Genomic DNA, 27,465 nt, shown 5'->3' with positions numbered 1-27,465 from the left:
TGTAGGAACACTTTCATGCATGTATTATGGCTCATTAAGGAACATTACTAAAGTATAATGTGAACACTACATTATATTAATTCACAGAATAAGTATATTTTAAAGAGTAATTAAGTCAGGAATAATACAAAATATAGACCTTGTATCAGTTAAGCACTATTAATTTATGTATTTTTCTGGCATATATATGAAAATATACAGAGTTCTTTTAAACCAAATTTCTTAACATAAATATTCACTGATTTAAATAAAAGTTGACAGAGGTAGGATTTGTGTCAATGTTCATGATTTGCAGGAACAAGTACTTCACATATTTCATTACTGTTTTGTTCTTATTTTAAAAAATCCCCACAGGATCTCTTGAAAATCATTATTCTGGAAAGTAGAAAGAAGAAAGATGAGTTAAGAGAAAAATCATGAACAAGGTTATATGACATAGTCATAAAAAATGGAAATTCAATAGTGTTCTAAATTGTAGTCTCTAGTAAAACAAATATTATGCCCTAAACCCAGTTCTAGCACTTGAGAAAGGACTATTTTAGAGTTTATGCATGCTTTTCTCAGTGACCAGGTATGGAAACATGATAAAGTACATACTTTGTGTGTGCCTCTGATTCTCCTGGTTGGTAACTACCTTTGCATATGACAGAGGACTAGTGGCTAGGGGACTTAGACAGCTTTAGGGTAGGGCTGGCCTACCAGAGATCAAGGCCTGAGCAGTGGGGAGGGGAGAAGGGCAAACCACCAGTGGCTCTGGAATTCATGAATGAAACTTCCATAAAACCCCAAAGAGATGCATCTGGGCTGCTCCAGGCGGCAGGCCACCTAGAAGTCAGTGGCCTGGGCACGTACAGAGGGTGTGAGAGGGCATCAGAGCGCACAGAGGCTCAGTGCACCTCCTGCACTGATGCCTTCCCCTTGGCTGCTCATCTGCATCCTTCCTAATAATTGGGTAAAACATAAAGTGTTTCCCTGAGTTCTGTGAGTCACTCTAGCAAAAGAATGAAACCTGAGGCAGGGCAGGGCTTGTGAGCACCAGAACTCAGAGCAGGTAAGTGAGAAGCAGAGGTCACTACCTGGGCTTACAACAGGCATCTGAAGTGAGGGCAGCCTTGTAGGGTGGAGCACCTTACCTGGAGGACCTGACATCATCCCCCTTGAGAACAGCTAAGTACTTTAAGAACCTAACTAAACCATCGGACACCTAACTGGCATGTGACCCAGAATCTGGTGTCAGAAGTGTGCGGAGGGTGTGGGAGAGGGAGGAGAGAAACCACTTAAAGCTCTTTCCAAGTATCACACATTACATATAACAGTGAAAAAATAGAACAAAAATGAGGGCTCTCTCACACATGTGCACGTGTGTGTGCACGCACACAGGTATGCACACACATACACAGATGGACAGGTATAGGTAGTCTACCACTTGAGGCATACATCCCTAGCTAGCCCTGCTGTTATTTTTCAGAAATGGTTTTGTGTGCTTCTGTCCGGGGCTGGAGATCCTACCCGTGCCTCCTGTGTATCATGCTTAGCATATCTATGAGATGGGATCTCACTATGTTTTTGCCTGCATTGGCTTCAAACCTTGGCCCTCCAGATCTCCACCTTCCAAACAGCTGGGATGATAGACTTAGGTGTCTGGCTATATTTAACTACTAAGAGACACTAATCTGAGAAACTATTCCATGAGTAAGCAATTTTTGGAGGACATCTTTTTTAAAGTTTTAGTGACACTATTAAGAAAAGATAACTGAAAATGGCTTACTACTTAACAATCTCATTGGGATGGGAGGAAAACAAAAGTAAAAATTATGCATTTATTAATGGTTGTAAAGGTTTTCTACTCCCCATGTAGTGGGATGGTGACCAGTATAAATGGAAAATAAAAAGTAGGGTAGGAGATGAAGAACCAGAGCCTGTGCACAGTGCTGACGGGAAAACAAAACAGGGTAGCGGAAAGTAAACCGAGTGACCCGGCACCTGGCAGGGCTGGTCCATGGTGAATATGGAAGGACACTGTTCATTAGTGCTCACAGCAGCAACACTTACAATGGACACAGGTGGAAGCAAGTAAGTGTCCTCAATTGATCAAAGATTTTTTTTTAACATAGAATATCTCACAACATAGGAAATATATACGTTGAAAACACCTTTCAAAGCAAACTAGCCACCCACAAAAGGGCAAATGTTGTGTGATATCATTACAGGAAAAACTAGACCCAGAAAATGCACTGCTACAGAGAAGAGCTTAGAAGTCAGCAGGAGAGGGGGGGTGCAGGAGGACAGAAGCGGAGAGCTTTTGTTTCCTGTTTGTGGAATGTTTGTTGTGATGAAAAGGTTTTAGAAACAGTCCTGAGAGCTCACAGTCCCAAGGGGCATCAGGGTCACTGAGTGGCACACTTCAAAAGCAACTAAGATGACCAAGTTTGTGTTATACATATGTAAGTGCAATTAAAAAAAGTTTTCTAATTTATAATTTATCACAGCCTTGGAGACTAATATGTACACATGAACATAAAGGACATGTGTGTGTATATGAATATAGAGACTTATAACTTTTATTTGATTTGCAGTGCTTGGTATAGAACTCACGAACAGCAAGAGCCATACCATTGGACTACATCTCCAACTCTTTATCAGTGGCTCTTAAATGAAGAGTCTGGGGACCCCTGAGACTCCCCAAGATTTTTTAGGGAGTTTACAAGGTCAAGCCAACTTTCATAAAACCAAGAAATTATCTGCCTTTCTACTCTTGTTTTCGCGAAGGTTTCAGTTGCGTTTTCCTGAGGCTACATACATGTTGTTAAGAGTCAAGAAAAAGGAATTTTAGATTTGCAGGCTACAAAGTCTGTCACAACTACTGGACTCTGTGTAAAATTCTGCTTCAGGAAGTGTGAAAACTAGCTATACCCCAGGAAAGCTTAAGTTATAAAAAGAGCCAGTGGGGTAGGCTTGGACCAGTCTACTTGGCCAACCCTCTGTGTAAACTGCATGTGTGACTCCAGCATGAGACAATGTCATCACACTATGCTAAGGTCTCATGACAAGAGGGTCAGTTACCTAATCACACTTAAAACAACTCAGCAGCTCAGAAGGGAGGGCACAGCGGCGGTAGTGAGCACTTCTCAAAGTGAGAAGGGAAAATAAATGTTCTAATCAGACAAACTTTTAAGGCAAAAGCACAACAATCAGGAAGAGCTTAAACATAGGCCCAACAAATATAGGGGCAGCAGTGTATCTAAGCCAGGTCCATAAGAAGTGTTCATAATGAGGTCCTGAGTCATTGGGGAAATGCATGTTACTTTCTACGTTCGGTATTTCGAGGAAAAGAGGCAAAAAATGCATTCATCTAAGGAAAGATTGACTCAACAGTTTTTGTCAGTGAGTCTGCATTTTTCAGAGTTCTGTTTAACTTCTTCCCATTCTTTTTTATCTCCAGTGAGTAAGCACATCCTTTTGACTCCTCCTTGGTTAAATGCACCCTCTTCAAGACTACTTGGGCAAACAGTTTTGCTTATCTATTTAAACATATGTACATTCAGTGCCTAAGAGAGCAATTCAGCAATTCAGTCCTAAGTCTACACTCAGAGCACTACTTGTAATAGCCCACATGCCACAGTGTGGTGACTAAATGGACATGCTATGCTTGCTTAGGTATTCCCTGATGGAGTAACAAGACTAAAGCACCTAAATGTTCACACAACAGTATGGATGCATTTCCTAAATGTACTGTTGAGGAAATGAAGTTAGAAATGTACCACTGATCTCATTTGCATATTTATTTGCTTTAGTCAAGGCTTTGTGTTGGGTTAAAATGCCCAAAACAGAGCAAAAAAAAAAAAAAATCCATGCTTTCAAGGAGGCGTATTCAGTGTGAAAGTCCCTTGAACTCTGCATCTACTCTATGCCACCTTTTTATAAATATATTAATTTACTTGAGGGATGAGGATGTAGTTCAGTGGCAGAGTTCAAGGCTCTGGATCCTAGCACTACAAAAAAAAAAAAGAAACTATAATTTACTTTATGAAATCTGCCCTTGTGTTCAATATTATTACATTACTTTCTAAAATAATGGAGTTTGTGTGTGTGTGTGCACGCCAGTACTAAGACTTGAAAGGCCAAGCCTTGTGCTCTTAATTGCCTTTATTTATTTAGTTACTCACAGCTGGTGCTCTACCACTTGTGCTACATCTCTACTTTCTTTGTTTTTTGCTGGTTAACTGGAGAGACTTGAAGATTTCTTTGCCTAAACTGTGATCCTCGGATTTCAGCTTCCTGAGCTAGGATTATAAGGCATGAGCCACCAGCCCACCTTTACTACATTACTCTGAATTAGTTTTGCCACTCCTTAGTGTTACTTACGTAACTTTCAGGTTACTATACATCTACATGTTCAGGAGATTGTAAGGGAGACTTCAGAGTAGAACTAAGGGGTGGTGTAGGCAGGCCATGGCGACGCATCTCTTGGATTGCTCGTTCTCTGTTGGTAAAAATCAAACAAGAATGATTAAATGTAATTACCATGGAAAATTTAAAAGCAATATAGGACTATTGGTGCTATTTATTAGTCAATGCTAAAATAATCAGTATTTCTACTAAATGTATTTTTTTTTTTGGCCAGTCCTGGGCCTTGGACTCAGGGCCTGAGTATTGTCCCTGGCTTCTTCCCGCTCAAGGCTAGCACTCTGCCACTTGAGCCACAGCGCCACTTCTGGCCGTTTTCTGTATATGTGGTGCTGGGGAATCGAACCTAGGGCCTCGTGTATCCGAGGCAGGCAATCTTGCCACTAGGCCATATCCCCAGCCCTAAATGTATTTTTTAATTAAAAAACAAAAATAGAACAAAAACAAAATGTTTTTTGGGTTTTTTTTTTTTTTTTTGCCAGTCCTGGGGCTTGGACTCAGGGCCTGAGCACTGTCCTTGGCTTCTCTTTGCTCAAGGCTAGCACTCTGCCACTTGAGCCACAGCGCCACTTCTGGCCATTTTCTATATATGTGGTGCTGGGGAATCAAATCCAGGGCTTCGTGTATATGAGGCAAGCAAGCACTCTTGCCACTAGGCCATATTCCCAGCCCAAACAAAATGTTTTGAGACAAGTCTTTTTATGCATGCCCAGGCTGATCTTGAACTCATGAACACAAGCAATCCTCCCACCTCAACCTCCCAAGCAGTTGTAACTACAGATACGTATCATACTCTGGTCCAGCCTTAGTACTCTTACTAAATAGAAAGGCCTATCTGTTACAGGATTCTTAAGCAGTGGGTAAAACATTTCAGCTATAAGAATATACATTATAAGAGATTGTTCAAGGTAATTATGTTATAATCGTGTTGAAACACTAGGATATCATTAAAACCTTAATTTAGAAACAAAATGCTCACAACATATTTTAGTTAAAAAAGAAAAGTAGACCAGGTTGACAAATTTCAGCCTTAAATACAGACAACAGGATCATGTCATTGCTACCAGCTATAGACTGAGAAAGGGACTGTGAATCTTTCTGCCTGGATGGCCTTAAACCAAGATCCTCCTATTTTTAGCCTTCCAAGTAGCTAAGATTACAGGTGAGTCAACAGTTGCCAGTAGTGATAACTAAGTCTTTTTGCTACTTCTTCCCCTAGTTCACAAGAATCATTTTGTCTCCAGAGAATGGAGGAATGATATCACTTCCCATAGGAGAATGCAAAACTTGGCTAGATGTTAAGGGGCAAGAAAGATATGATTTCTTTAGGGGATAGGGTCAAGGAAAAGGAAGGTTCAAAGGTGAAGAGTTCTCTGATTCTGACTATGGAAAGCTTGGCTTAGGTATAGCCTGGTACATTCAGAAAACAGAACTTTTAAATCACAAGAAATTAATATCATTGTTGTGACCTAAAGCTTTATATTTCTTTGAAATCATAAATACTGACTACATAGCAATTTCCTTCTATACTGCAAATAGCCCCTTATTTAAAGGTTTTTATATAAATGGATAAGAATGTGAGAACTAAAAACTTATCTATCAGGTACTTTCACCACTATTTGAGAATGAAATTTTAGGTGGATACTATTAATATAGTAAGGATGAAGTTACAAACTAGACTTTGATTTTAATTCTTTTTTATATTATTTTTACTTTTTTATTATCATTAAGTAGTTGTATAATGGGGTTCAACATGTGGCTGAAAGCAGGTCTCATCTCTACCATTTGGGAGTTAAATTTATCAACACAAAGAAAATGATCTGAAATATAAGCATGAAATTGAATATAGAGGTGAAGTGCATAGGCTTTAGAATTGGCCAGACATGCCCAGACTGCCACTTAGGACCTTCAGTTTCCTATAATACACTTACAAGAAACTGTTTGCAGCGTTAATGGGAGCATATCTGGTGCCGGGCACATATTTGGTAATGACTACTACAACAATAATTATTGTCACCTTTATGATTATTTGTATTTCAGCTTCTAATTTGGACCAAATTGGGGGGGGGGGGGTGTCTCTTGTAGATATTGTTCTTAATTATCTGTCTAAACCCTCTGAAATGATGCCCTAATTTTACATATTGGAATGTTACATTTATACAACACAAGTGATTTTTATTTACTGTAGGCTCATTATATTCCACAATATTTGCTGCCTTTTTGAAAGAATTAGCAAAGGTACTTAATTCCCATATGGATGCTAAAAGAAAGCTTGATATTTACAAGCCCTATTAATCTTTTCCAGAAAAGGATAGAGAATATAAGAAAACACTGCTATTTTTCTTACCGTTCATATCTTTCAGTTGAAATTTGCCTTTTCAAGGTATCATAATCTGTTTGTAACTGTGCCACTTTAGCTCGAAGCATGGTATTTTCCCGGCTTTGACTAGTTCTTAAAAACAAATTTTAAAATCACAGTAATGATTAAAACATGTTCTAATTCAGAGTCAAGTGCAAATACAAATAGAGGTGATGCTTAAGGACAGAAAAAGAGGAGAGCAATAAGAATGCTCTAAACTTGTGGGGAACGAATCATGAGCAAGTTTCTTCCTCATTTATCTGGTTTACTATGTATGTTGAGGTTGTATATGCCAGGAATGGAATCAGGGTTGGGGATACAAATATAAACAACACATGGGCTGTAACACCAAGATGGAAAATATCTTTATTAGCTCTTCCTTGCTTTGTTTTTAACAAGAATTGTTTTTTAATTCCCTTTATGCATTTATTAATTTTTTTTAGCACTGAGGATTGAACCCAAGGCCTGATACCAGCAAATGTTCTACCACTTGAGCCATGTCACTAGCCTTTCATGTGGTTTTGTGGGGTTTTTTTTTAAAGATACGGTCTTGTTACCTTACCAAGGCTGGCCTTGAACTTGAGATCTTGTTTAAGCTTCCCAAGTTGCTAAGATTACAGGAGAACTCTACCATGTCAAGCTTTGAAAGCTCATTCTTCCACTTCTATCATTTTCTGCAGGCTTCCCACCCTCTTCCACATACATGGCCCCAAATCTTCTCCATTTGAAAATAACATCACCCTCAACCTCCCCAAAGGCAACTGATAAACTTCTGAAGGTCAAATCTTAGCCTAGTTTCTAAGCCTTTTCCCTCATCTGCATCTTAAGATACAGATAACTCTTCCATCCTCAAATGTGGGCATTTCCAAGGGCCCACTCTTCTTGTGTATGCCCTTGGTACCACCTCTGTGGTAAAGGTAGTCATCTACAGCTCCAAACACTGGGTCTCTCCTGAGCTACTCCTCTAGGTTTCCAATAGTGGCAGACATGGAAGTAAGATATTTTTGTTTTATACCAACCTTTATAATCACAAATGTCTTCCCTCCCCCAAATTGAAAACACGTTGACATGTACTTTCCTCACATCAATTGACTTATAACACTTACAATTTGCTTTCTGAAAGGGTCAACTTGTCCTTAAGTAGCTGAATTTCTGTATCCTTCTCATGGGAGCTTAAATGCGAATGAAATTCTTTATCTCTATTTGTAGCCAACAGTGATTCAAGGTTTTTAATTGTGTGTCTCTCACTTGATAGTTGTTTTTTTAGCAGCTCTGATTCTGATTTTACATTTTCTAATTCTACCAGAGCCTACAGGAAAAACAAAGATTAATTCAGTACAGTTTTAGACTTAATCTGAAAAATTAATTCTGACAACAGAGCTATGCAGAGCCAGTTGTCCATCCATTGCTTCATTCTGGGTAGTGGCTAAAGATTTCAAACCATTTCTTCATAAGAAAAAACACTTCATTAGAGAAATGAAGTTACTTTTACTGGGCCTTATTGGGTTATAAGATATACTCTATCTCTAACAATTTTCACTTGTGCTACTTTGCCAAAAGAGGGTCACCAGCACAAAATCCTAAACTGCAGAACCAGGAAATTCTCTGGTTTACTAAATAAATTATCTGATGACAGAGCCAAGCTAATACTGCTCCTATTTAGTACCTGAAAACATACTACTAGATAAGTGAAAACTGAAAAGACCCTATACGAAAGCATATACAAGCTTTTTGAAATAAGCTTCAGTTTGGAAGAGAAAGTTCTAGTGAAGAAGCTTGCTTAATTAAGGTAATGCTTTGAAATTCTCATCAGGAAGGACATTCCATTGAGGAAGCACTGAACAATCTTTCCTTCAATTTCATCTTTAAAGAGAGAGAGAATGGATGGAAGATACTCCAAATCAATAACAAGAAAATCTATAACCTTTTCAATACTCATCTAATCAAAAATAGAAAACATCTCATTCCATTGCCATATTGAATCTGTTGTCAAAGTAACTACTCAGAAGAGGAACATATAAACTGGATAGTAAGGAGAACAGTGCATCACTTAATGAATCAACGTGCCAAAATAATTTCTCATTATTCTTACCCTCTCCAACTCAAGGTTTTTGGAATTCAATTGTTGTGTCATGACATCCTTGCCAGAATCAAGTTTAATGCAAAGTTCTCTAAGTGATGACAAATCAGTCAGTACTGTTGCTTTCTCATTTTCTTGCTGATTCAGTTCCTCTTCTAATCTAGCCATAGCCTTTGCCATTGATGATATCTGAGATTCATAAGCATGATGTGCATTTAAGTGCTGAAAAGAACAACAAAATAGTTACAAATAATTAAAGTACTCAATAATTTTATGGCATTGCAGCCATTATTTCACTTTAGAAAAGAATGAAAGCCAATTTTGGCATCTTTTATAATATTTAGGAAATAGCCTGCTACTTAAAATGACTAGTGAATGCACAAGTGGAATGATGCACGATTAGTAATCATGGTCACTAAGTGTCTCATTCATATATATATGTACATGTATATATGTATATATACATACATGTGTATACACACAGACACACATACATGGAAGATTCAAAAGTGAAAAATGTCACACAGTGGTTTGAACATAAGGAATCCTCGAAGCTATGTAAAATTTTCCTTTTATAATTTCCCTTGGTAGCCAATTATTTGCAAGTAAAATTCTAAATTGTAGGGACTGGGAATATGGCCTAGTGGCAAGAGTGCTTGCCTCATAACATGAAGCTCTGGGTTTGATTCCCCAGCACCACATATATAGAAAATGGCCAGAAGTGGCTCAAGTGGCAGAGTGCTAGCCTTGAGCAAAAAGACAGTGCTCAGGGACAGTGCACAGGCCCTGAGTCCAAGGCCCAGAACTGGCAAATAAAAAATAAAATAAAATTCTAAATTATCAAAATGGGGGTTGATTTTAAAATTAAAAACATAAAGTCATATTGAAGCCTATTCTAATATACAACTTTATATGATTCCAATAACTTTGAAATAGCAAAATTTGAAATAATAAAAAAATTTCCTAGAAGAATCCACCTTTCAGGGTAAAAAAAGACAAACAACTACAAAAGCAATACTTGCAAAACTGTTTGGTGTAAGTGAACTGAACACCTCATGGGGGGTAAGGGAAAGGGGGAGGAGGGAGGGGAGAATGAGGGACGAGGTAACAAACAGTACCAGAAATGTATCCAGGGGCTGGGGATATGAGTCCAAACCCTAAGACTGGCCAAAAAAAAAAAAAAAAGAAAGAAATGTATCCAATGCCTAATGTATGAAACTGTAACCTCTCTGTACATCAGTTTGATAATAAAAATTAAAAAAAAAAAGAATCCACCTTTCAAGTTTCTCAAAATTTTAATATTTGAGTGAAAATTTCAAATTTATTAAACCATACTTCTAGATTTTGAGAACTTCACACTTAAAACAAAAATTATTTTAGCTGGAGGTTGGTGGCTCATGCCTGTAATCCCAGATAGTCAGAGGGTGAGATCTGAGGATAACATTTCAAAGTCAGGTTGGGCAGGAAAGTCCTTGAGATTCTTATCTCTAATTAACCAGCAGAAAATTGGAAGTGTTGCTGTGGTTCAAAGTGGTAAAGCTAGCCATAAGCAAATAGAGCTCAGGGACAGCACTCAGGCCCCAACTTCAAGCCCCATGACCGACAAAAAAAAAAAGGAAAGAAAATATTATTTTAACAAATGTTCAAATATAAAAATAATATTCAGGTTCACATACCACATGAGAATGTGAACAATAAAAAAAAGAAATGGCTTCTGAGGAACTGTTGAAGGTTGAGAAGCATTTCTCTAGCTGTTTTACTTTACTAACATAGAAAAAGGGAAAAATTGCAGAGATAAAATGTGTTTCCTAAGGCTGATACAATAAATTATTGCAAATGGGGTAGCTTGAAGCTCAGTGACCACAAATATCTACAAATACTGGATGACAATTAATAAAACAATTTATCAATAGAGTGAAAAAAGCCCTAAAGAATAGGAGAAAGTATTTGCAAATTACATATTTAGTAAAGTGTTCACCTCTAGAATATGTAAAGAACTCCTACAACTAAACAACAAAACCCTTATTTTAAAATGGAAAACAATCTGGCTGGGAAGTTGGCTTAATGGTGGAGTGCTTGCCTAGCATGCATGAAGTCCTGGGTTTGATTACTCAGTACTACATAAACAGAAAAAGCTGGAATTGGTGCTATAGCTCAAGTGGTAGAGTACTAACTTTGGGCTAAAGACAGTGCCCAGGCCCTGAGTTCAAGCCTTAGGACTGGCAAAAAAAAAAGGAAAAACAATTTGAGTAGACATTTCTCCAAAGAAGATTTAAACAAATTGTCAATAAGCAAAATATGTTCAATAATACCAGTCATTTTGAAAACAAAAATGAAAACTACAGTGAAATATTGCTTCACTCCTATTATGACAGAAAGGAAAGGAGACGGAAGGAAAGAGGAAAGGGAGGGAAGGAGGGAGGATCTAAACAGGTATTTGCAAGCTGTATTCACAGTAACATTTTCAGTGGTCAAAATGGGCTATTTAAACAAACCAAATGCTTGACAAAAGATAAATGGATAAACAAAATGTAGTATATACTTATAATGGAATATTACTCAGATTTAAGAAGGAATGAAACATGCTAAAATATGGATGAATCTTGAGGTAAAATGAATCTTAAGGCTAAGTGAAAAAAGCCCCAGCCACTAAAGGACAAATATTATATGGGGGACACAGAGGAGTCAAATTCAGACAGAGAGCAAGTAGAATTGTGGCTGCCAAGAATTGAGGCTAGGGAAGAACAGGAGTGTTTAATGTGTAGAGTCGCAGCTGGGGTAGATGGAAACTCCAGGAGACAGACAGCAGTGATTAATGCAGACCACTCTGAACTGTACACTCGGAAAGTTAAAATGGCTACCTATCTTTAACTACAGTAAAAAAAAAAAACACTAACGGGGCTTTCAAACAAGTTATCAAAATGAATGACAAATCACTGCCACTGAACTTGACTTTATTAATGCTTATGTATAAATCAATGCTTATACAGTCAGGAACTGGTGGCTCAACCTATAATCAGAAGACTAAAATGTAGAGGACTGTAAAGACTCCATCTCCAATTAACCAGAAAAGAGTTCGGCTGGAGGTATTACTCAAGTTATGGAGCACCAGTGGTAAGAAAGAAATCTGAGCAAGAGCACTGAGCCCACCATCCAGCACGGGCACTGGTGCACATGCACACTTGCACACGTGTGTGTGTGTGCACCCCCCCCAAATATGCATATATATACTTACATCAGTAAAATACCTTTAAATGCACTTTGGTTTACTAAATAATGCCTTTATTGATGAATAAAGCCTTACCTCCTGTATTTCTTTCTCTAGGAGCTCCACCCGTTCTCGAAGATGTCTTCTCTCTGTGTCAATAGAAAGGAGTTCTAGGCGTACAGAGCTGCTTTCTCCTTCAGCCTGATGGGCTTTGACCTCCCAGTCCTCAGCACGGCTGTGGAGCATCTGAAATCTGTTCAGCAAATCTTCATTTTCTTTTTCCTAGGTTAAGACAATGCAATAATTTCTAACTTAGTAACTGTCAGTGGAATACTAATGTTCTAAAACATATATATACACAGGGAATTCTGTCACTGGATCTCACAGGCACTACACTAAGATCTCTGGAGAAATATGGAGCTAACAGACAATACCTCTACTCTCAAATATTTAATATCTAATCGTGGAGGTAGAATGGACAAACATGAGAAAGTTAAATTAATGAGAAGTTTAAGAAGCCACTGCTAGCTGAGTGCTGGTACAGCAGCCAATGTTTTCAAGGAAGTGCTGTCTAAACTGGGCACTGGTAGCTCACACCTGTAATCCTAGCTACTCAGAAAGCCAACCCAGGCAGGAAAGTCTGTTACTCTTATCTCTAATTAACCACCAAAAAGATGGAAGTGGATCTGTGGCTCAAGTGGTAGAGTGTCAGCTTTGAGCAAAAAAACTGAGAGAGCACTGGATCCTAAATTCAAGAGCAGCATTGGAACAAGGAAAAAGAAGTCAGCCTTAAACCCAAGTTCAACAATGCTGTCACCTTCGAGGCCATTAAGCTCTCCCATCGTGACACCTCAGTTATGTAGTTGTGAACTCGACTCTTCATTTCTTCTTTCTCTTGCACTGCGGCTTCCAATTCCAATGAGATTTCCTGCAGTTAGAAATTGGAGACAAACCAGATAGAGTGAGCACAGTGTTGAAGAAATTTTCCTTAAATTCAAGTTGCTCCTTTGGAACTGGGGAATAAGAGGAAAAGAAATAAAGAAAAACTCCCCAAATGGTATTTTCACGCATTTTCCCCGGTTGTTCTTGACTTTTTCACCAAATTTTACCATACCTCTCATGAAATAATCCTGACCATGGATCTAACTTCTACACTTAAAGCCTATAGTTAGGGATTGACTTTTTAAATTTACATATCAGCAATAGAGCCTCATGGCTCTATTGGCTCTCATGGCTTCAAACCATGATCCTCAGATCTCAGCCTCCTGAGTAGCTAGGATTGCAGGCATGAGCCACCAGCGCCCATCTGTCTGGTATAGTGGGATACACTATACTAGATTTCAATTATTATGTCCCAAAGTTACATTAAAAAGTATGTAGAGGGCTGGGAATATGGCCTAGTGGCAAGAGTGCTTGCATCGTATACATGAAGCCCTGGGTTAGATTCCCTAGCGCCACATATAATTAGAAAAAAGCCAGAAATGGCACTGTGGCTCAAGTGGTAGAGTGCTAGCCTTGAGCAAAAAAAGCCAGGGACAGTGCTCAGGCCCTGAGTCCAAGGCCCAGGACTGGCAAAAAATAAAATAAAATAAATAAACAAAAACTTAAAAAAAAGTATTTAGACAGAAAAATCATTAGTTTTCCTGACATAATTCTATAATAAATCAGCATAAATGTTACCTTTCAGTAGATGGCATTCTAAAATATTCACTAATTTATTTCCAGGTCTATAGCACTAATGATTAAAATTGACCAGGATTTTTTTTTCTCTTTTTTCTTTTTTCAGTCATGGGGCTTGAACTCAAGGCTTGGCCACTATCCTTGAGCTTTTGCCCTCAAGTCTAGCGCTCTACCACTTGAAGCCAGTGCCACTTCCAGTTTTCTGGTGGTTAAATGGAAGATAAGAGTCTCATGGACTTCCTGCCTGGGCTGGCTTCGAACTATTTGTTTTGTTTTTGCCAGTCCTAGGGCTTGAACTCAGGGCCTGAGCACTGTCCCTGGCTTCTTTTTGCTCAAGGCTACCAATCTACCACTTGGGCCACAGCGCCGCTTCCAGCTTTTTCTATATACGTGGTGCTGAGGAATCAAACCTAGGGGTTCATGTATACGAGGAGAGCATTTACCACGAGGCCATATTCCCAGCCCTCTGGCTTCGAACTATTATACTCAGATCTCAGCCTCCTGAGCAGCTAGGATTACAGGTATGAGCCACCAGCACCCAGCAGGCATCTTGAATACACAAAAATACACAGGGTACAGTAGTACCCTGTAGACAATCTGTGACAGAACATTCTAGACTATAGGCTTTAATGGTATGATGACCACTGTTATTTTAAAGAATACTTTTGCTGTTTATATCATTACATTTTAGAAAAAAATACTTAGGATATTATTGGCAAACATGAATAGATTTTATAAACTTTAAAAGTTTATATTCAAGGGGAACCCGGCGATCGGCAGACAGGCTGCCAGGAGCGCAGAATTCATATAGCGGGAGACCCCACGGACACAAAGCAGGGTGCGGACCAAGACACACCCGGCAGCGACGAGAAGTTCGGGTCCACACCGGATTCGGACAAGGGAACCCAGCGCGGCAGAAAGAGGGAACGGGGGAAGCCACCACGACACTTCGCCAACCCCTGAAGGGCCAACGGCGGCGCGGGACACACACACAAAGCAGCAAAAGTGAGTCCCCCATAATCCCTTCCCCCAACGGGAGACCCAAGCCCGACAAAGAAGCTATAGCTCCCTCCCTCCCCCTCCCCACTCCCGTGGGAACAAAGGACCCCCAAATCAGGCGGGAAGCTCCCATCAGGCGCTGGGAAGCCAGTCTAGCAGGGGAAGGGCGGAACAGCCCCAAGCCCCCAAAGGTTCCTGAACTGGCAGAACCGGCCCCGTCCCCTTCCCAACAGGGGCCGGGGACGGCCGGCAGGGTAAGCCCCACCCGAGGCGCCTAGACCTTGCGGACTCTTACAACTAAAATCACAGGCGCTGGTGGGCAATACCAGCCCAGCAGGGTCACCTGAGCCTGATCTAGTTCCCCCTCCTCGCAGCAGAGGCGAGGTCTGAGAGTGCAAAGCCACACCCGGACAGTCGATCCCACTGGGCCCCACACATACTGCCTCCCCCCCCCAACGGACTCGCGGGAGGGCGCAAGCACAACCCAACAACCCAGGGCTCGCTCTGGGAGGCAGACCCCACTTAAGTGCCTGTTGTAGGGGACTCACAGTGGACAGGAGGGCGGGGCCCCGGCGAAAGCGCCCGCTCTGGTAGGCGTGCCCTGCACTGGTGGGCGGGGCCACAGCGACAGCACCTGCTGCAGCAGACACGCCTACACAGAAGGGAGGGAAGATCTACACAGACTTCCAGATGCGCAAATCACAAAGAAACATAACTCAGTTCATCAAAGGACAAGCCAACTCGCCAGCTCCAAAAAGCAGCACGACTGGAGAGGAGATGGAGAATAAAAAAGCAAATGAGGACATGTTAACAGGAATGATCGAAACCGTCAGAAATGAAATCAGAAAACAATTCCAGGAGTTTAGAGCGGAAATCTGGAAGGACACCCAGGAAGCCAAGAAAGAAATGGAAGCAAAACTGGATACAATGCAAGCCTCGTTTAAAGAAATGGAAGCAAAAATGGATACAATGCAAGCCGCCTTTAAAGAAAATCTCCACACCCTGAGAATTGAAATGCATGAAAAAATAGATTTAAAATACAACTCTTTAAAGGAAGAAATTTCCACGATCAGAGCTGACATGACAACCATGAATAGCTCTCTGACATCCATAAACTCCGCAATTGAAACCATAACACAAAGAGTGGACCATATGGAATCCAGAATCTCTCGCCTGGACGATGAAGCAGCTGACAACAACCAGAAAATGACCACACTCCAAGAAAAGGTGAAGCTTCAGGGAAGATTAATCCAGGAACTAATGGACAAAGACAAGAGATATAATCTGCGCATAATTGGAATAGAAGAAGGAGCCGAATATCAGAGCAGAGGGCTTAATCATGTTCTCAATAAAGTTATTGCAGAAAACTTCCCCAATCTCACAGGGGACCCCATCCAGGTAACCGAAGCCTATAGGACACCTGGCAGGCCAGACCCCAGGAAAACCACCCCAAGGCACATAATATTCAAGACTACAGACCTCAAGATTAAAGAGCAAATTCTGAATTCAGCCAAAGCGAAGAAGGAAACTTTTTTCAATGGGAAGAGGATTCGAATAACATCCGACTTATCCACACAAACTTACCAAGCTCGAAGTGAGTGGAAGAACACCATCCAAGTACTTCAGAATAACAATTTACAACCTCGGATCAAGTATCCAGCGAAACTGGAGTTCACATTCGAAGGGAGAACCAGATCTTTCCACACCAAAGAGGAGCTAAAGGAGTATGTGAATAAAAAACCAGCCCTACAGCGAATATTAAGAGGGGAAGCCCACCCAACAGAGATCGTAAAAGACAGACAGAATCAGAAAGAAACTTCAATAGCCAAAGTCCAGCAGAAAGACCAGCTCACTAAAGACAAGAAGAAAAAAAAAAAAACAACAGGAAAAAACAGCCCAACAAGAAAATGGAAGGAGAAAAAACACCCTTATCCTTGATCTCTTTAAATATAAATGGCTTAAACTCCCCGATCAAGAGGAGCAGACTGGCAGAATGGATCCGCAAGCAAAAAGTTGACATCTGTTGTCTACAAGAGACCCACCTTACAGCAAGGGACAAAAACAGGCTTCGAATGAAAGGATGGAGCAAGATCTACCAAGCAAATGCACCCACCAAAACGGCAGGTGTAGCCATTCTGATCTCAGACAAGCTGGATTTCTCTTTAAAGTCCACTCAAAAAGACAAAGAAGGACACTACATATTGATACAAGGAAAAATCCTGAATCAAGACATCACGGTGATAAATGTATACTCACCGAACAAAAGAGGCCCGACATATGTCAAGCAAATTCTCACAGAATTACAGAGCAAGATAGATGCAAACACAATCATAGTGGGTGACTTTAATACTCCTCTCTCTCCAAGAGACAGATCCAACACCCAGAGGATTAGTAAGGGAGCTGAGGACCTAAATAACACCATTGCCCAAATGGATCTAACAGACCTATATAGAACCTTCCACCCTACAGAGACCCAATACACCTTCTTTTCAGCAGCCCATGGATCATATTCCAAAATAGACCACGTCATAGCCCACACAAAGAACCTCAGCAAATACAAAAGAATTGACATCATCCCATGTATTATATCTGATCACAGTGGATTAAAGGTAACCCTCAACAACAAAGGATACCACAGAGCCTATACACACTCTTGGAGGCTAAACCCCACGCTGCTATCCAACACTTGGGCTACAGATCAAATTAAAGATGAAATCAACGAATTCATAAGCCACAATGACAAAGAAAACACATCACAAAGAAACCTATGGGACACAGCTAAGGCAGTACTGAGGGGCAAGATCATTGCACTCAGTACCCACATTAAAAGAATGGAAGCAGAGCAGGTGAATACCCTCACAATGAAACTAAAACAACTGGAGAAACAAGAAATGACAGAATCTAAAACGACTAGGAGGGGAGAGATTACAAAGATTAAAGAAGAGATAAATCTGATTGAAAATAGAAAGACCATTCAACAAATAAATAAGACTAAAAGCTGGTTCTTTGAGAAAATAAACAAAATTGACAGACCCCTTGCAAGACTCACAAAAAAAAGAAGAGAAGAGACTCATATTCGTAAAATCAGGGACTCCACAGGAAAAATTACAACAAATACACACGATATTCAAACAATCATAAGGAGCTATTTCCAAAACCTCTACTCAACAAAAAACAATAATTTTACAGAAATGGATCAATTCTTAGAGAAGTACAAACTGCCCAAACTGAACCAAGAAGAAATAAATCAACTAAATAAACCAATAACTTACGGTGAGATACAGGAGGTAATCAAGAACCTCCCTACTAAGAAAAGCCCAGGCCCAGATGGATTCACCAATGAATTCTACAAAACCTTTAGTGAGGAGCTAATTCCAATACTCCTCAAACTCTTCCGCGAAATAGAAACGGAGGGAGAAATCCCGAACTCATTCTACGAAGCTAATATCATACTCATCCCCAAACCAGGCAAAGATCCAACAAAAAAAGAGAACTACAGACCAATATCACTAATGAACACAGATGCAAAGCTCCTCAATAAAATATTAGCTAACAGGATCCAGAAAGTGATCAAGAATATCATACATCATGACCAAGTAGGCTTCATCCCTCAGTCACAAGGATGGTTCAACATCCGTAAATCAATCAATGTAATTCACCACATAAACAGAACTAAAATCAAGAATCACATTGTTATCTCAGTCGATGCCCAAAAAGCCTTTGACAAAATACAACATCCATACCTATTAAAAGCTTTGGAGAGAACAGGAATAGATGGAACATTCCTCAAAACAATAAAAGCCATATACAACAGACCAACTGCTAATATCATATTAAATGGAGAGAAACTTAAATCATTCCCCCTAAACTCAGGAACAAGACAAGGATGCCCACTCTCCCCACTTCTGTTCAACATAGTACTGGAATCCCTAGCCATAGCAATAAGGCAAGAGGAGGACATCAAAGGGATCCACATCGGCAAGGAAGAAATCAAGTTATCCCTATTCGCAGACGACATGATCTTATATCTCAAGGACCCAAAAAACTCAGTACCCAAACTCCTACATCTAATAAACCAATTTGGCAAAGTAGCAGGATACAAAATCAATCCACAAAAGTCAGCAGCTTTTCTGTACACCAGCAATAGACAAACAGAAAAGGAAATTATGGAAACAATTCCATTTACAGTAGCCAAAAAAAGAATAAAGTACCTAGGGATCAACTTAACCAAGGACGTGACGGACCTATTCAATGAAAACTACAAAAATCTAATAAGGGAAATCAAAGAAGACACAAGGAGATGGAAAGACCTCCCATGCTCATGGGTAGGCAGAATCAATATAGTGAAAATGGCCATACTGCCCAAATTGTTATACAAATTCAATGCAATACCTATCAAAATCCCAGCCACATTCTTCACTGAAATAGAGAAACCAATCCATAAATTCATATGGAACAGCAAAAAACCTAGAATAGCCAAAGCAATTCTAGGCAAAAAACATAGTGCAGGAGGTATCACCATACCAGACTTCAAGCTCTACTACAAGGCCATCATAACAAAAACAGCATGGTATTGGTATAAAAACAGATCGGAAGACCAGTGGATTAGAATTGAAGACCCAGAAATAAAACCGCACTCTTACAGCCAACTGATATTCGACAAAGGAGCTAAAGACATACAATGGAATAAACATAGCCTCTTCAACTACTGGTGCTGGGAGAACTGGGCAGCCATATGCAGAAAACTCAAAGTAGACCCAAGCCTATCACCATGCACCAAGATCAACTCAAAATGGATCAAGGACCTCAACATCAGACCTGAATCCTTGAAACTACTGAAGGACAGAGTAGGAAAGACACTAGAACTTATAGGCACAGGAAGGAACTTCCTGAATAGAGTCCCAGGCGCACAACAAATAGGGGAAAGACTCAACAAATGGGACTACTACAAATTAAAAAGTTTCTGCACAGCTAAGGTCATAGCCACCAAAATAGAAAGACAGCCAACGATATGGGAAAGGATATTTACCAGCACAGCAACAGACAAAGGCCTGATATCTGTCATCTACAGAGAACTCAAAAAACTAAGCCCCTCCAAGCCCAATAAACCTATTAGGAAATGGGCAAAAGAGCTAAAGAGAGACTTCACAAGAGAAGATATAAAAATGGCAAAGAAACACATGAGGAAATGCTCAACATCCCTGCTAGTAAAGGAAATGCAAATAAAAACAACCCTGAGATACCACCTCACCCCAGTTAGAATGGCCTATACTCTGAACTCAGGAAACAACAAATGCTGGAGGGGCTGTGGGGAAAGAGGAACCCTTCTCCATTGTTGGTGGGAGTGCAAATTAAATTAGTACAGCCACTTTGGAGAACAGTATGGAGGTTTCTCAAAAAGCTCAATATAGACCTACCCTATGACCCAGCCATACCACTCCTAGGCATCTATCCTAAACAGCAAAACCCAAGATATCAAAAGGACATTTGTACTTCCATGTTTATCGCAGCACAATTCACAATAGCCAAAATTTGGAAACAACCCAGATGCCCCTCCACAGATGAATGGATCCAAAAAATATGGTACTTATACACAATGGAATACTACATAGCGATTAGGAATGGTGAAATATTGTTATTCGCAGGGAAATGGTCAGAACTCGAACAAATAATGTTGAGTGAGACAAGCCTAGAACACAGAAAACAAAGGGGCATGATCTCCCTGATATATGACTGTTAACAAAGGGAGATGGAGAGACAGTAGAGACCAAGTCTATGAACACTGTATATGTGCTTGATACATTGTATACTGCATATGGGTCTACCTGACCTAGACAAGGGATGGGAAAACAGGTTGTAAGATATCACAAGAAATGTACACACTGCCCTACTATGTAACTGCACCCTCTTTGCACAGCACCTTGTAAAAAAAAATTTATGTTCAATTGATAATAAAAAAAAATTAAAAAAAAAAAGTTTATATTCATGGTGTTCATACCTGGTTCTCTCTTGCCACGGTAGCCAGATCATCTTGTAATCTTCTGTTTTCCTTAAAAGCCACATCTCTCGATTTTCCCACTTCATCGAGTTCTTTCTGAGCTGCATCTAGCTGGCGCCGAAGGCTGCTTATCTCCCGGTCTCGATTACCAAATGTTTCCTTTAGCTGGCTTTTAAATGAATGATGTAGTAAGAATAAAGAGAGCTTTTAAAAAAAATCTTTCATTTATTTAAACAAAAATACTTGTAGCTAAATTAAGTATATTAAGAGTACAAGAATTTTAACTGCTGCATTTAGATACTGATTAATTAGGGAATTCAGGGATTGCAGATCTATATCAATCAGTGTATGTAAAAGAAAAAAACATATTATTCCAAAAGCTAAGTAAACTCTTAAGAATCAAACATAATGTGTTCAATTAGTGAATATTTGTTAAATATTTATATTCCCACTACTAAGATGTAAAGGAATATAAAAATATATAACTAGTGACTTGTTTTTAGGCAGCTTATGGTCTTTCGGGAAAGACTAGATATAAAACTTAAGTTGCCAGGCATGGATGGTTCACACCTGTAATCCTAGCTACTCAGGCAGCTGAGATCTAAAGATCTCGATTCAAAGCCACCCTGGGCAGGAAAATCCACGAGACTCTTATCTCCAGTTAACTACCAGAAAATTGGAAGTGGTACTGTTGCTCAAGTGGAAGAGTGCTAGCCTTGAGGCTGAAGAGCTCAGGGACCAGCACCCAGGCTCAGAGTGCAAGACCCACAACCAATAACAAAAATAAACGAGGGCTGGGAATATGGCCTAATGGCAAGAGCGCTTGCCTCCTACACATGAAGCTCTCGGTTCGATTCCCCAGCACCACATATATGGAAAACGGCCAGAAGGGGCATTGTGGCTCAGGTGGCAGAGTGCTAGCCTTGAGCGGGTAGAAGCCAGGGACAGTGCTCAGGCCCTGAGTCCAAGGCCCAGGACTGGCCAAAAAATAAAAATAAAAAAAATAATAAACAAACGAACAAAAAACCCTTAAAATTTTGTGACAGTGTTGAAGGTGGAGAATAAAATCTCAAATTGGTTATCACAGCCATCTACATTTTAAAATCTGAACAATTATAGTCAAAATAAAGAGCCAAGTACAAGTTTAACAGAATAGTTACTGAGATTCAGATATGGATGATGAAAGATGAGTTAAAAAGAGTAATACTTTTAAGCAAGAGACTGAGAAAAAGGCTGCCACTGGGGAAAAATGGAGAAATGTTCCTATTACTAGATGGCTTCTAAATAGAGAAAGTATATTTCCTGAAAATCTATTTTTAAAAAATAGATGCCATTTCATTACTTACTTCATAGATAATTCATATTCTGAGATCGTTTTCTTCATCTGAGCAATACCTTTGTCCTATGGAAATATAAAAGATTCTAAGCCATTCAAACAGAAATCTCTTTAGCTAAATTTGTATGATCTATATTTATATAGTGGTTACCTATAGTAGTTAAATTACATAAAATCTGCAATTATGAGAACTCTAAGTGAATGTTTTCCTGCCCCACATATATGCTCCCTATATCAGCACATTTTCACCCTTCCTGAGAACTTCTGTGGTTTCTTTATAGAATTTGTTTTAATGAGACCTCATAAAATCATAAAAAGAGACCTTATAAAACTCTAGAAACAGATAAGGTCCCATTTTGAAAGTCAAATGATGAGGATAAAAAGAAACGTAAACATGTCACACATGGTCCTGGCTCTTAGGAACTCTAAGAACTTCATATTGGAAATGGGGGATAAAATAATTTTCTATTCATATGCTGGAAAAGAGCAGCTAACCATAGCAAACCTTATTAGCTAGGTTTTCTTGCAAGTCTGCAATCTTTTCTGTCTTCTCATCGACAGTCTCCTGGAGAATGTCTTTCTCTTTATCAATAACTCCAATGGTCTTCTTCATGACATGAGCCTCTTCATTCTGGGATGCCATCTGAAGGGTTAGGTTATCTATTCATGAAGAGAAATGTTCATTAGACACAGTAAACTAGGATTAGCCAAGGTGAGACTCAGGAACACCTACCTATTTTTTCCTCCAGTATTTTAATTTGCTCTTGGGCTGATTCCAGTTCACTTCTTTTTATGGAGAGTCGGTGCTGACAGTCATCAATTGACCGCTGTAGCTGCTCATTGACTATCCTAGAGAATCAGTGGACAAAAACAAATGGTATTCTTTATCTCTCATAGCAATGATTTCTTAAATGAGAGGTCTTAAAATATTTTCATTTCTTATTTAAGTTTCTTTTATTTTAAAGCTCTTCCAGTATAATCAATGTCATTATATTACATTATAATATTTCTTGCTGTTCACCATTCTTCTCCAAAATCGTTCCATCTTCCTAAAAATAATATAGTATAAAAATCAAAAATTAATTGTATACTCTTCTTAGAGGCTTCTTGGTTCTTCTCACTTTCCTAGTTGCAACCCCTTTCCCAGTGTCCTAACTAATAATCCAATATTCTAAGGTTACATTCTAGACTATTCTATTGTTTCTCTCTTTTGTCTTCACTTCATTAGGTCAGCTAAACCTTTGGATTTCATGTAAGAACTCTTCGTTTTCTAAGTTTATCACCAATGTTTCAGTTCTGACCTTTGGTCTCTAATTTGCCTCTAAGATTTCAAGTCCATGTTCCACATTTCTACCATTTAGCTTTCTAAAAGGCCTGTTACACTTGTCCCTCCTCTGGGCTGGAGGCGTGGCTTAAGTGTAGAGGGCCAACAAAGCAAGAAACCCAAGCAAGCAAAAGGCCCTGAGTTCTAAATCTTACTATCTCAAAAATAACACAAAAATTTCTAGCTGGCTAACAGTGGCTCATGTCTATAATCCTAGCTATTCAGGAGACTGAGACCTCTGAGATCTCTTTTCAAAACCAATGTGAGTAGAAAAGTCAGCAAGACTCTATCTCCAATTCACCAGGTAAAGACTGGGTTGGAGGGATCTCTCAAGCATCAGCATAAGCAAAGAAGCCACATGAGAACATAAGGTCTTGAACTCAAGTCCTGGGACTGGTGCCACATATGCATATAAATATATATGTTTCTAAGTCAGAAAGAGTTACCAAAAGAGTAGGAAATCAAGAAGGTATAGGCAGCAAGAATCTGCAAATTTCAATAGTCCTATATTATAAAGCACAAATGAACTGGACTTTTTTGTTGTTGTTGTTATTGTTGTGTGTGTGTGTGTGTGTGTGTGTGTGTGTGTGTGTATTTTTTGGTGCCAGTCCTGAGGCTTGAACTCAGGACCTGGAAACTGTCCCTGAACTTTTGTACTCAAGGCTAGTGCTCTACCACTTGAGCCAGGATTTCACTTTTCACTTTTCTAGTGGTAAATTGGAGATAAGAGTCCAATAAACTTTCCTTCCTAGGCTGGCTTCAAACTGTATTCCTCAGATCTCAGCCTCTTGAGTAGCTAGGATTATAGGTGTGAGTCACCAGTGCCTGGCTTGTTTTTCCATCTAATTATTTATTTATTTTTAACTCGAGGAAAAATACCTTTAGTTGGATGTGTGAAATAATTAGTTTTGACATGAAATAAAAAATTTAGCAAATTTACAAATTAAATATAATCTATGATTACAAAAGGATATGAAGTTTCTGTTCATGGGGTTTTAAAAAGATAAAGGTTCCGGGCTGGGAATGTGGCTTAGCGGTAGAATGCTTGCCTAGCATGCAGGAAGCCCTGGGTTCGATTCCTCAGCACCACATAAAGAGAAAAAGCTGGAAGTGGTACTGTGGCTCCAGTGGTAGGATGCCAGCCTTGAGCAAAAAGAAGATGACAGTGTTCAGGCCCTGAGTTCATGCCCCAGGACTGGCAAAAATGAATGAATGAATAAATAAATAAATGGTAAAGGTTCTAAGCATGCCTATACTTTATATTGGTCTGTGAAAGTTTTGGGAAAAAAATCCAAGACCTAATTAGATTTCTTTAGCAAAAGAGAACCCTGGAGACCAGCCTCTAAATCCATGCTTTTCAGAAGCTTCTGGAAATCCACTGCAAAGGCCAGTGTACAACAGCCTTACATAATCAGAAGCCTGTCCCCAATGTGAAACACTGCAAGTTTCAATGAACTTACCTAAGGGAATTCATCTCTGTTTTATGATGAGATGAGTCACCGGCCACATGGTTAAATTTTTGAGCTTGGAGTTTTGATTTGTTCTCTAATGAGTCTATTGTTTCTTTCATTATTAACATTTTAGATTGTAATTCATATTTCTCATTTTCAAGCTATAATTTAAATAAAAAGCAATAGGCATATATGTTAATACCTAATTTTATCTCTCATAGGTACTCTTTAATATTTCTAGAAGAAATTTAAGGAAATTAAAAGATGTCAGGATGAGAATATGTTCATTTCTTCTGTTACTGAAATGAAAGAAAGAAGAGAATAAGTCCATAACAGCAATGAAAGAAAGGGGGCCATCAGCAGAGAACCTAAGTTGAGGAATCTCTGAAGAAAAAATATAAGTAGACAAGAATTAAGGAACAACCAAAGCAGAAAATATTGTAACGCAAACATAAAATGAGCATGATTCATGGGAGGAAATGAAAATTCTCCTGAAGGGCATAAAATATAACCAAACTTGATGTTTAGATTATCATGCAATAGGACAGATAATCATAAATTTGACAAAATTCCAATAAAAATCTGAACTGAACATAAGGTTTCAAAGTTAATTCTGAACAAACAATTACAAAAGCAATACTTGCAAAACTGTTTAGTGTAAATCTACTGAACAACTCATGGGGGGAAAAGGTAAGGGGGAGGGGGAGGGGAATGAGGGAGGAGGTTACAAACAGTACAAGAAATGTATCCAATGCCTAACGTATAAAACTGTAACTGCTCTGTATATCAGTCTGACAATAAAAAATAAAAAAAATTAATTCTGAAAAGAATTTGCAAAAACTGTATCCTACAAAAATTGTGGAACACACTTATGTCAAATTAAAGTAAAAAGCTACTGTAATTAAAATAGTATGAATTTCAGATAGAAATGCACTGGGAGACATCTTCAAGCATGAGTAAACATAGACTACAAAGAATTAAAGTAACAAACATGTTTATCACATGACTTTAAAATGTTTTCTCTGAGTTTTTGAAACTACTTATGGACAGTCCTTAGACACATCCACACCCTCCTGCCCCACAACCATCATTGTGAGTCTTGCGCATCTCATCGCTCCCTTTCTTTTGTTGTTTGATCTATGAGACAGAGTCTCGGTACATCACTTAGGCTATCCTTGAACTCATGTACTCAAGTGATGCCCTGCTTCAGTTTCTCAAGTAGGGAAGGCATTTGCCACATCATTCAGCTTTTTTATTTTCTTAAGTGCATTATTCTAATATGAACTGCTAAGCAATATGCTCCTTTGTTATACATGAACTTTACAAAAGTAGAATGGTCTTAAATAGCTTTCTGTAGCCATTTCTTTGCTGCAACATTCATTATACTTGTAATATTATTACATGTTGATGTTAGTAATTTGTTCATTAATGTTTGCTGCTCAGTAACACTTCTCTCTCTACAATTGTATCCATTTTCCACCTAGATTACTTTTCAGATTCTGTCAGAAAAGCATTGTCCACTGATGCACAAAAACAGGTACAGGTAACACAAACAAGTGAATAAGTTTGTGCTAAAGACTCAAGTCACAAAACAGACAGTAGACTGCTTCCTCCTATCCATGGATGATATCTAGAAAAGGAACTGTTTGCTCACGGAGAATGCCTATACTAGATAATGTCTGTGACAGATTGAATCTGAAATTCCCCTGGTTCAGCTGTGGAAGGCGTGGTCTCTGGCCATGGTGCCTTGGGAGGTTGTGGAACTTGAGGAGCCTAGGCAGAGGACCTTTGGAGGATGTATCTTGTCACCTGTTCATTTTATTCCCTGTGTTCTGTGATGGTTACTAGGTGAGCACTCCGCTCCATCATCACACCTTCTCAGTCATCTCAGACATGAAGTTCTGCCTCACTCAAGTTCAAAGCAATGGAGCCAGACAACTATGGTTTAAAACCTCTGAAATCAAGAGTCAAAAGAAACCTTTCTTCCTTTAAGTTGTTTTTCTTGGGTTATTGTCACACTGACGAGAGGCTTACAAACAAAATGGTAAATTATTCTACAAGAAGTGCTTGGTTCACATTCTCAGGAGCCACAGATATGTATGTGCCAATCCTTGTTACAAGTTGTCACTTTCTGATGATCTGGTGTGTGTGTAAAATTATTTTACTGTGGTTTAACTTTGTATTACTGAGGCAGAACCTCTTCTTGTTGTTGTTCTGGTCCTAGGGCTACAACTTAAGAGGCTGGGCACTGTCTCTGAGCTTTTGTGCTCAAGGCTAGTGCTACACCACTAGAGCCACAGCTTCACTTCCAGCTTTTGGGTGGTTATCTGGAGATAAGAGTCTTAGGGACTTTCCTGCCTGGGCTGGCTTCAAATCGTGATCCTCAGATCTCAGTCTCCTGAGTAGCTAGGATTATAGGCACAAGCCACTGGTGCCCAGCAGAGGTAAAACATCTTACATTTATTAGTTATTGTACTTTCTTCCACCATGAAATGTTGTGTTTAGTCACACCTCCTGTTGAACTTTTTCCAGAGATGCAGGTAGAGGTGAGGGGGTGTTAAATGTGTAGCAAGTTGTTTTCCCATTAATGGTTTTTGTCTTTTCAATGTATCATTATTAGATT

At 39.3% G+C, this 27,465-nt stretch overlaps 1 protein-coding gene across 2 annotated transcripts in view; it reads right to left on the bottom strand.

The window, feature by feature from the left end:
• Nucleotides 1–27,465, bottom strand: part of Cep135 (centrosomal protein 135) — a 58,704-nt gene continuing 31,239 nt past the window's right edge. For both annotated transcript variants that reach the window (XM_048364374.1, XM_048364375.1), the window contains exons 15-26: nt 24,852–25,003; nt 22,801–22,916; nt 22,573–22,727; nt 22,078–22,133; nt 20,732–20,900; nt 12,872–12,982; nt 12,151–12,336; nt 8,859–9,068; nt 7,873–8,075; nt 6,755–6,859; nt 4,366–4,483; nt 1–375 (exon numbers count right to left, since the gene is read on the bottom strand). In XM_048364374.1, coding sequence (XP_048220331.1) covers nt 4,381–4,483; nt 6,755–6,859; nt 7,873–8,075; nt 8,859–9,068; nt 12,151–12,336; nt 12,872–12,982; nt 20,732–20,900; nt 22,078–22,133; nt 22,573–22,727; nt 22,801–22,916; nt 24,852–25,003 — 1,566 coding nt within the window. In that variant the 3' untranslated portion in view covers nt 1–375; nt 4,366–4,380. The remainder of the gene's footprint in view (nt 376–4,365; nt 4,484–6,754; nt 6,860–7,872; nt 8,076–8,858; nt 9,069–12,150; nt 12,337–12,871; nt 12,983–20,731; nt 20,901–22,077; nt 22,134–22,572; nt 22,728–22,800; nt 22,917–24,851; nt 25,004–27,465) is intronic.

This window comes from Perognathus longimembris, chromosome 16 (genome assembly GCF_023159225.1).
Source record: "Perognathus longimembris pacificus isolate PPM17 chromosome 16, ASM2315922v1, whole genome shotgun sequence".
Lineage (NCBI taxonomy): Eukaryota > Metazoa > Chordata > Mammalia > Rodentia > Heteromyidae > Perognathus > Perognathus longimembris.
The sequence above is the reverse complement of the archived record's forward strand: the minus strand, read 5'-3'. Positions and strand labels throughout refer to the sequence as shown.